Source organism: Cyprinodon tularosa, unplaced genomic scaffold, assembly GCF_016077235.1.
Source record: "Cyprinodon tularosa strain WSP-4 unplaced genomic scaffold, ASM1607723v1 ctg41, whole genome shotgun sequence".
In the NCBI taxonomy this organism is placed as follows: domain Eukaryota; kingdom Metazoa; phylum Chordata; class Actinopteri; order Cyprinodontiformes; family Cyprinodontidae; genus Cyprinodon; species Cyprinodon tularosa.
This window is the reverse complement of record NW_024039130.1, coordinates 1,694,608-1,705,523: the sequence shown is the minus strand read 5'-3', so window position 1 is coordinate 1,705,523 and position 10,916 is coordinate 1,694,608. Positions and strand designations below refer to the sequence as shown.

At 37.0% G+C, this 10,916-nt stretch overlaps 1 protein-coding gene across 1 annotated transcript in view; it reads right to left on the bottom strand.

Moving 5' to 3' along the window:
* Positions 1-3,262: 3,262 nt before the first annotated feature.
* rsrc1 (arginine/serine-rich coiled-coil 1) overlaps positions 3,263-10,916 on the bottom strand; it is a 179,031-nt gene continuing 171,377 nt past the window's right edge. Inside the window, exons 9-10 of the mRNA XM_038298615.1 lie at positions 6,999-7,106; positions 3,263-3,573 (exon numbers count right to left, since the gene is read on the bottom strand). Coding sequence (XP_038154543.1) covers positions 3,481-3,573; positions 6,999-7,106 — 201 coding nt within the window. The 3' untranslated portion in view covers positions 3,263-3,480. The remainder of the gene's footprint in view (positions 3,574-6,998; positions 7,107-10,916) is intronic.

The window sequence follows — 10,916 nt, the reverse complement described above, 5'->3', positions numbered from 1 at the left end:
ATTTGATCTAAACTGATCAGTTTCTAGGCATATATCAGGATAGTAAACATAGCCGTAAACATTTGATGTTAGTAAGGCTATAACAGCAGCTCTGTATCAACCTGCACTATTCATCCTAAAGCAGTTTTTCTTAAAGACTGGCGTTATTTTAAGGCTGAAACGTCTCACTGTATGCACGTTTCAACTATTTCAACCTATGATATCATTTTCATATAAAAGAAAAAAATGGTTATGCTCTTAAAAAGCTAATCATAAACTAGAAAATGCCAGATTGGAGGTATAACTATGCAACATAAGCTGTTAAGCATAGTGGTGTTAGCATTCTGCATGAGGGCGTGAAATATTAAACAAGGAGGACAACAGAGTTTATTTTATCTGATCTCAAATCAACAGCCGAGTGTTGAAATTTGAAGGAACTTGAGTTCAGGAACAGCGCAGTGATTCCAAGCTGATAAAAACTGGTTGTGGAATGGATAAGGCAGGCAAAGGCAAGAAAGCAACCAACATATTTTCATAAATCTACCATTTCTGATGCAATTTTTCAGTTAGAGAAAATCCACAAAAATGTGACATTTGTTGAGGGATCTTTTGAGAAGCTGTTGTATTAACATTCTGCTCTGAGCAACAGTTTGTACAAACAGGCGTGTAGCTAGAAGGGGAGCCAAGGTTAGCCATGACTATCCCTAGCCAATTATTGGCAACCCCTACAAAATAACTTGTTCTCAGAAGGATGTAATGAGACGCCTCTGGAATAAGCAGTTCCACTCTAAACCAGAGGGTGGCAGCAGTGATAGTCTCAAGTGGAATTTTATTGTTAGTGTATTAACTATAACAATGGGAAAAATACAGTAATTCATTTCAATTATCTAAAACTAAAGGTGACAGAGAATTCATGCTCTTCTTTGAACTAGTTTGTATGTTTTATAGGGTAGAAGGTAAAGATTTGTCTCTGCAAGTCATCTATGAATCTTATATATCCCAGAGATAAATTACAACCTATTTATCTCTTAATGTATCTGTATAAATGTTATGGAAAAATCATCACTTAAATAAAAGCAGAGAGTGATTTTTTTAAGTCCCTTTCTGATGTAGTGCATGTACAAGGCAGTCCTGCTCTTCGGCCATATTTGTGAGAAAGAAACTAATTTATTATGGACTTTTATCTTTCTCCTAAGGCGTTTCTTTACTTATCATGAATCTGTTAAACACTTTTCTTCTTGCATCTGTGGCCCATATTCAAAGTATGCAGTAAGAGCAGTGGATGAAACCAAAGCTGACTGGAAGCACTGGAAGTATCCATGTATAATGGCACTCCCCCCTGAGCACCCAGTCTTTCATTTCGACAGCATGGATGTGTACATACAGGTGCTGGTCATAAAATTAGAATATCATGAAAAAGTAGATTGATTTCAGTAATTCCATTTAAAAAGTGAAACTTGTATATTATATTCATACATTACATACAAACTCATATATTTCAGATGTTTATTTTGTTTAATTTTGATGATTACAAATGACAACAAATGAAAATCTCAAATTCATCATATCAGAAAATTAGAATATTACTGAAGACCAATAAAAACAAAGGATTTATAGAAACGTTGGCCAACTGAAAAGTATGAACATGAAAAGTATGAGCATGTACAGCACTCAGTATTTAGTTGGGCCTCCTTTGGCCTGTATTACTGCAGCAATGCGGCGTGGCATGGAGTCGATCAGTCTGTGGCACTGCTCAGGTGTTATGATAGCCCAGGTTGCTCTAATAGTGGCTTTTAGCTCTTCTGAATTGTTGGGTCTGGTGTATTGCATCTTCTTCTTCACAATACCCCATATATTTTCTATGGGGTTAAGGTCAGGAGAGTTTGCTGGCCAATTAAGAACAGGGATACCATGGCCCTTCAACCAGGTACTGGTAGCTTTGGCACTGTGTGCAGGTGCCAAGTCCTGTTGGAAAATGAAATCTGCATCTCCAAAAAGTTGGTCAGCTGCAGGAAGCATGAAGTGCTCTAAAACTTCCTGGTATGTGGCTGCGTTGACCCTGGACCTCAGAAAACACAATGGACCAACACCAGCAGATGACATGGCACCCCAAACCATCACTGACTGTGGAAACTTTACACTGGACTTCAAGCAACGTGGATGAAGTGCCTCTCTTCTTTTCCTCCAGACTCTGGGACCTTGATTTCCAAAGGAAATGCAAAATTTACTTTCATCAGAGAACATGACTTTGGACCACTCACCAGCAGTCCAGTCCTGTTTCTCTTTAGCCCAGGCAAGACGCTTCTGACGCTGTCTGTGGTTCAAGAGTGGCTTGACACAAGGAATGCGACAGCAGAAACCCATGTCTTTCATACGTCTGTGTGTGGTGGTTCTTGAAGCACTCACTCCAGCTGCAGTCCACTCTTTGTGAATCTCCCCCACATTTTTGAATGGGTTTTGTTTCACAATCCTCTCCAGGGTGCGGTTATCTCTCTTGCTTGTACACTTTTTTCGACCACATCTTTTCCTTCCCTTCGCCTCTCTATTAATGTGCTTGGACACTGAGCTCTGTGAACAGCCAGCCTCTTTAGCGATGACCTTTTGTGTCTTGCCCTCCTTGTGCAAGGTGTCGATGGTCGTCTTTTGGACAACTGTCAAGTCAGCAGTCTTCCCCATGATTGTGTAGCCTATAGAACTAGACTGAAAGACCATTTAAAGGCTTTTGCAGGTGGTTTGAGTTAATTAGCTGATTAGAGTGTGGCACCAGGGGCCATCAATTTTGAACCTTTTCACAATATTCTAATTTTCTGATATGATGAATTTGAGATTTTCATTTGTTGTCATTTGTAATCATCAAAATTAAACAAAATAAACATCTGAAATATATGAGTTTGTATGTAATGTATGAATATAATATACAAGTTTCACTTTTTAAATGGAATTACTGAAATCAATCTACTTTTTCATGATATTCTAATTTTATGACCAGCACCTGTATGTGCATATGTTCATTAGCAAAAGCTTTAGGAAAAGTCTTTTCAGTGATTTATTTGGAAAACTTGGAAGTTGTGTTCCTTAATTTCCTTGTTGGTACATTATTAGCGTATATTGACCCTACATTGCATACAAATCAGTAAATCCATGAATAACTCTTGTATTACAGATGATGACGATGTGTAAGCTTATGTTTGCTGTTAATATGCTTGCTTAACTTTAAAAAAACCCACAAGAGCCACAAGGTTTTTTGGAAGGAAAAAGAGAGCCTAGATATTTTTTTTCAATCTTTCCAGATAAGTCACAGTGGACTTTTTATTGAAGAGTGTAAAAGATATTCAAACAGTATTAACTACATCTAAATCATCAATCAGCATGTATTTATTGTCTCTGATAAAAACAAAACAAAGTAGAATAAGCCCAAAATCAGCTACATCAGAAGCCTCACTAAAGTAGAAATAGGCAATGCCAAAGAAAAATCGGGAATGAAAAAATGCTGGGAACTCTTTATGTTACAGGGCTTCCCATCAGACGTTCCTGTCGCAGTGAGATCAGTCTTTTCAGCCAGAGGTCCTCAGCCGTCTCTCTATCCATGAATAACTGCAGGACAGTGGAGACAGAGAGGAGGAAGTGTTAAACAATAGCTGTAAGAAATCAACAGGGTAGTTCTGCTCTTAAGCTTTAATAAGATAGTTTTCAATCTCAAGTAAATACAGATATAGACAATTCTATCATGTCTCCTCAGTGCCAAAGCAAAGAATAATTGGACAAAACAAACAGAAAGGACAAGAAACGCATAAGAAAGCAAAAGAGAGAGTATAGAATTATAACAACAAAGGTATGTTAGTAAAAACACAGAGATCACAGCAGAAAATCCAAAAGAGAAAAAAAAGTCACATATTGTTAGGTTTGGTTGGACTAAAATCTCACCACAGTATTTTCTACTTGTTTATTGTTAGAACTTTCAGGGATGTAGGAAACATCATGCAGACATTTTATTTTCACCATGAATATATAAAAATTGATAAAACATTATAGACACACACATTGCTCTAAAAATTAATGCTCAAGTAGACAAAAGAGGTATCGTCCAATTACATTCCAAAAACAAAATAAAATGTTTAACACAGGTGTTTGCAGCCTTTCAGTGTTTGCTGATCCACATTTAGCAGTACCTCTGCCGCAAGTCCTTTGGAATATAATGCAACATGCATAGCACACATTTCATTTGGCAAAATTGCCCATTCTTCTATTCAGTAAACCTTAAACTCTGCCAGGATGGCTGGGAGACACTCAGGCATTTTCAGATTGGATTAAGGTCAGATCTCTGGCTTTGCCCCTGCAGGACATTCATAGAGGAGTTCTGAAACGTCTCCTTCCAAATCTTAAATTTGTGCTTTTAGTCATTGCTCTACTAAACAATGAAGTTTCAACTCTGATCAGAAGGTTACATGCAGGATGTCTCTGTTCATTTCTCTTTTCAGCCTTCCCTCTAGTCTGCCAGTTTCTGCTGCTGGCGACATGATGCTGCCACCCCCCATGCTTCACTGTAGTGATGGTATGGGCCTGGTGATGAAAGATGCCTGGTTTCCTCCAAACATGAAGTCTGGCATTTCCACTAAAGAGTTCAGTATTTTATTTTTCATTGTCTCATAGTGTTTCAGGTGCCATGTTTCCTGTAATAAGAAGGGACTTGTCTGGCCAGCGCACCATACTGGCCTAGTAGGTAGATTGCTGCAGAGGTGGTTGTCATTCTGGAAGGTTTGCTCTTCCCAGAGGAACAGGATGGGGCTACCATGTGGTTCTAGGTCACATGGTAGCCCCAAAATAAACAGAATCGGAGCAAGTAGAAGAAAAAAATAATAATAGTAAAAAAAAAAAAAAATGCAGAAACATGAAAGTACACCACACATTACAGGATATCAGGTCAAGACAATCCAACATGCTAAATTTCCCTGATTTGTGATCGGAGGGGTTGCAACGTTCTACTGAGCAGCCCCGATCACTGAAGGAACCAACTACGCCAAAATTATCTCCACGTCAATCCAAACCAGCTCCTGATGTTGGGGCCTCTATGAGGGGAAGAACCAGCCTTAAAGCCCCTCTCTACATCTAAACACACCCCAGATCTGTGTCTCTAGACAGCTTTGTTTCAGAGGGCTACGGACGCTTCCTTTGACTTCATGCTGGGTGTTTGCACTGTGATGCTCCCACAGCCTGTTTTTCCAGTGTAGTCCTGTTTCTCTGACTGTGACTGGCTGGATGTGCTCTCTTCATCCTTTGACATGGGAGCTGGCTCGGAGCTCATCTGCCTGGCTGTGCGTTTCCTGGATGGGGCCGCCTTTTACAGCTGCTTTTTGCATCTCTGCTTCTGTCTCCTTGAACCCCAGTCGGCCTCAGCAGATGGCTGCTCAAACTGACCCTGGTTCTGCTGGAGGTTTCTTCCTGTTAAAAGGGAGTTTTTCCTCTCCACTGTCACTACAAGCATGCTTAGTGTGAGGGCTTGCATTCCAGTCAATGAGTCGATGCAATCAACTGGTTTTCCTTACATAGAAAACTTTGAATCAATTTGACTGTATGATCTGGTTGAACTGTAAAGTGCCTTGAGATGACATGTGTTGTGAATTGGCACTATAGAAATAAACTAAATTGAATTGAAGTCCTTAGATATAATCATTTGTTATAATAATGGAGCATTGACTGTAGAATTATGAGCAACTATAGTAATGAAATATCACACAAGACTAACAACTTAATTTGGACAAAGTGAAACCCTGCATGCACACACCGTTTTTTTTTATAGTAGGTACCGTCTGACTGTGCAACGAGCCAAAAGAAATGAAAAAGCAGTCAAAATGTCTTCAAAAAACTGAGCGAGAGTCCGATTTCCTTCCAGTTTATGCCTGTTTGTGGTTGCCATGACCCGGATGACTGAGAACTTACCCAGGCATACCACACAATGTTCTGTCCTGCCTTTTTAAAAGGCCTGCATGTGTAACTCCTGTTCAGTACATTACCAGTAATGATGGTATTGACTGTAAGGAGGCTTTAATGCTACAGCTGAGAGTGTCTGATGAATGAAGGCATCTGTTTATTAGGAAGTAACACAATGACTGGGATGCAAAGCACTGAGACACGGAGGAGGAGGAGGGGGGATGTCAGATTATTTCTATATCCACTGCATGTGTTTTCGCGATGGTAAGAGATAACGCTGACACCCAGGCGATGTGTACATTCTGTACATTTATGTGCTGATATGTGTATTACTATGCAGACGGTCGGGTAACCCTTTCGCCGAGCAACTCAATCCTTCATCTCCAACCTACGTCGCGTACAGCTGCACTGCATGTTATCTCGTGTTAGACTCGGCACCAGCGAGTTCTTGTCTGTCGGCCCTGGGCTTGTGTCATGGTGCTAATGAGGCTGTGTGTGTGGGATGACAGTATCTGAACCAGGCTAATGGGACTCATCTGTTCTAATTGGAAGTGGAGCAGGAGCTGGAGCTGGGGCCGGGGCCTGCCTGGGGCATATTGCTGCCATATATCAGCCTGCCTGACACTGTATGTATGCCTATGATTGTGTGTGTGTCGGGCTGGGGGGCATGGAGCGTCTATGCGAGTGGGTTATCTGCATACATCAGGACATAACTTCATTTTCCCCAGTGGAGATAGATGACTGGGAAGCCCCAGGGAGCGTTATTGGAGTTTAAAGTTTTTCCTTCTCGTTTTTCATTTGCAAATCAGAGAAGAAGGCCCGTAAAGCTGGCAAAGTGCAGAGTCTTGTATGAAATGATGCAGTGGATCCCACAAAGATGCAGTAAATAGTAGACGTGTTAGTAGGAACTGTGAGTTTTTGGAGAAAAGAATCACAAAGTTTTTCAAAGCAACCATAAACCCAAGGTATCACGCTTATAAAAAAGGTGGAGGTAGTGTAGATTGTGCATTTCAGTGCTGCTGAGAAGATCCAATCAATGAAATCAAGTCAAAGTTTGAGAAGAATAACAGATTGGGTCAGAGCAAACTTACACTGGGATGAGCAATGGTACCACTGTCATCGTAGACGATGGAAATGGGGAGAGAGATGTCCTGAGAGGGCGGCTTCTTTGATTCCTGCTTCACCTGGCCTGCAGCACTCTGTTCACAGAAAGACATAAAACATAGAGACTTAGTCAATCTCCCATTGCGAGGAGGATGCACCTACATGTAAATCAGTTACATTTTAAATATGAAATTATTATTTTAAAAGAATTTAATTTAAAAATTTTTGTATGAGGCATTAAATCACAGGGTGTAGAATTGAGAATTAGGCCCTGCAATATAGTATCCATCCAGCAGATGGCACAAATACATTAAGTGTTCAACTGTGAAACTAATAAGACATCTGCCTGCATTTTCAATACATTCTGAAATCCATCTGGATTCGTCCATCATAGAATATAGAAAAAAATTTAATTATGTAAATATTTATTTCTCTGAATTTGGCTTAATTCTTTATATTTTAAAAGAGATGGTTATTTTCAAGCTGAAACCACCTAGAAAAACCAAGTAGCTAGAAAAACATTAGCTCCCAACATTTGAGTTAATTGGTAGAACACAGGTTATATACCTAGATAAATATGGACAACTAAAAAAATATGTAATATCTATACATGTATGCAAACATCTAAATATATGTGTTATCTTAGGCATTTTTATAAACGGGAATGACAAGAGGACATGCTACTTAAGAACAGGGGAAATGTTTTAAAAGTAAATCTCTAAAAGAAATAGCTTCTCACTTAAAACTTGAAAATACAGTTTGAGCTACAGTAAAATAAAAAAAAAAATCCAAAGCAACCAGAACTGTTAGACGTCAAGCTAGATTAGGGGTTCTCAAACAATATAGGTCCTTACCAAAAAAGAAAAGAAAAGAAAAAAAAAACAACACACTGACCCCTAAAAATATATATATATTTACTTCATGCTATATTTAAAGATGTAAAGTGAGGTAATTACATTAGTTTTTACATAAACATATTTTATATATTACATTTAATCACATAAATTATTATTTTAAAAGTATTTAGAATGATTTAATGTGAAATTTAATTATTTAATTGTGCAATTTAATTTAAACGATTTCTTAGACAAATAACCGAATACTTGACACATACAAATTTATGTATTATAAGATATATTTTGGCCCTCCATATACTTCAAGAATCACTTTACAATTATTGTGAAAACCATCTTATGACCCCCCCTGCCCAGGGGCTCCGGACCCCCACTTTGGGAAACCTTGAGCTAGACCATGTGAGACCAATAAGAATGTGTTAAAAATGCTGCCCATTTCTGCAGCGTGGAAACATCGCCATAGGCTACAATAAGCCTCACATTTGAATAGCTGGTCTGTCTTCATTGTTACATTTAATAAAAGAAAATGTAACTTTTACCAAATCCATAGCTGTTTTTAAACACCCATAATTTAAGTGAACATTACACCCTAAAGCAGTTCTTTTTCTAAATGAAGAAATTGTAATGAAGTTCCTTTGGCAGGAAAAAAACGCAAAATCACTGACTACTAAACAAGTTGATGTTGGAAGTTTGAAGCAGGAAAGCGAGGCTAAAGAAAAACCTGCTGAATATAAATTTTTAGTGAAGCTGTTTTTATTATCCTTATTTTTTTTCCATTTTTATTGACATAAAGGGTGTAACTGATCTCTCATTAACTTATGATTCAAAATGATTTATAATAAACTGATTAATGTTACTGACATAAATCAATAAACCAAATAATTACAGAAAATAAATAATAATTTTAAGAAATTCTCAAAATACATTAATAGTTTTCTTTTATGAAAATGATTAATGGTTTTTATTGCTTTTATAAACATTCAAGAAATAAGCTGAAAGATTATTTCAATTTGCAGAAATTATGGTGTTTTTCCACCATAAGTTTTTTGAGTCAAAAAAAAAAAAATAAAAAACTAGAAAATAAGACACAAAAATAAGACGGAAATTAAAATTTCCATTTAGCAATGATACCTGTTTTTGGGATTTGGACCAATTTAGATCAGCCTTATTTGAATGAGTTGATGAACACACAGTGTTTGGAAACCTGGACAGAGTTATACTTCAATAAGTAATTTTTTTTTTTTTTATTACAATTTTCGATCTATTTTTTCTTTTTGGAGTTGCTTACTAAACAAACAACAATAAGAAACACACGTTTACTTTAAAACTAGAGCTGATGTAACTGCTCAGAGTTATCAAAAACCTCCACTGAATGTGTATTTTTGATAGATGTAACTCAATTGAATATTTGTTTTGATTTTCTGAACTTTTTTACTAAAATTAAAACAGATTTTCTAAATCCTGCAGACTTTTTATTTTGGTAATTCATAATTATTAATGGCCTCCTTTTATTGACCTTTATGAATCTTGGGGGTGTATTTGTATTTTATATTTACAAACACAACTGCCTACTATGTACTATAGACTAGAATAGTTTGTTTTCCCACATAAGGGACATTCAGGTGGGTCAGCAGCAAAGCAAAAAGGCAAACTGAAACATAAAGGTTCAAACTTCACTAAAAGCTACGTTAAAAGATACAGTAATAAACAAACGTAACAAAATCAAATTAAAAAATGATATCCTAATAAAAAAGGTTATTGTTTTAGAAATAAAACATGGAGGACAATATTTGAGTAAACTAACGAATCAGATAAATGCATTAGATTAATAAAACATAAAAAAACAAAGCGCAGTGGTTAGTGCGCATGACCCATGTAGGGAGGCCTTAGTCCTCGACGCCGGCGACCCGCGTTCAATTCTGACCTGTGGTCCTTTGCCACAACAACAGAAACAAAAAAAAAAAAAACTAAAAAAACCCAAAACCCTAATCTATTGGGGTCTGAAGCAAGGCTTCCCAAACTTGGTGGTCTGTGACCCCATGGGCTAAAAGCGCAGTCTGGGGAGATCGATAAATAGAAATAAGTAACATAAATTTGATGTTAAAAGGATATATAGATAGTTTGGGGTCACAAGTCTCTGCCAAGCATGTTGAGTTGCGTAAGAGCTGAATAGTGTATGCCAAAAAACAGACTAGTGGCACTTTTATTCTCTTTGAAAGCATGTGTGCTTATCTCTGGTCTATCAGTCAGTAGCTCCAAATGATCAATGAGTTGTACAAAAACCCACGGTGCATCAAGGCAAAACAGCAATAAACACATCAATTACACGTAAATGAATGCAAACAGCCACTCAATCAGAAATCCAGATCCGTATCTTATAGTTGACGAAACAATAAAATATTATGCTGCGACTCAATATATTAGAATTGTATCAAAATAGTATTTATTTCAGTCATTCTGCTCTAAAGGCCATCTTTAAAAGTCTATTAGAAAGATTCACTTAACACAATGTGAAACATTTCAAGTGTTTATTTCTGCGGATTATGGCTTGCAGTTTTTTTTTTTTTCATTTTTTTTTTTTACGGAGAGTTGAGAGGAAGGAAAACCTTTTTCTAGGAAAAAAACAAAACAAGTGAATCAACAGTAGCTTGTAGAAGATTGCTAAGATTAGTGCATTTAGGCTGTTAGAAAGGCAACATCATGGTTCCTATCAACACAGCAAACCATCAATGGAAGGACTCCATGATTAAATATATAAAACATCTACTATTACAGTACATCAACCTACATTATTGAAAGCCAATTGTTCTGTATTTAACCATCTTAAATAATCTTAAATCATTGATTATTCACAATTCTGTCCAAAAAAAGAAATTTTAGTCATCAATATTACGATAGACGGATAGAGATATGGATAGACATATCTATATTTAATACCTTGTGCAATAACCTGTTTCTTTATGTTTGATACCGAATATAATAGTTATATAGATAAATACCCATCTATATAAATACCCTGTTATTTAATATAAAAAATATAGTTGGTCCATA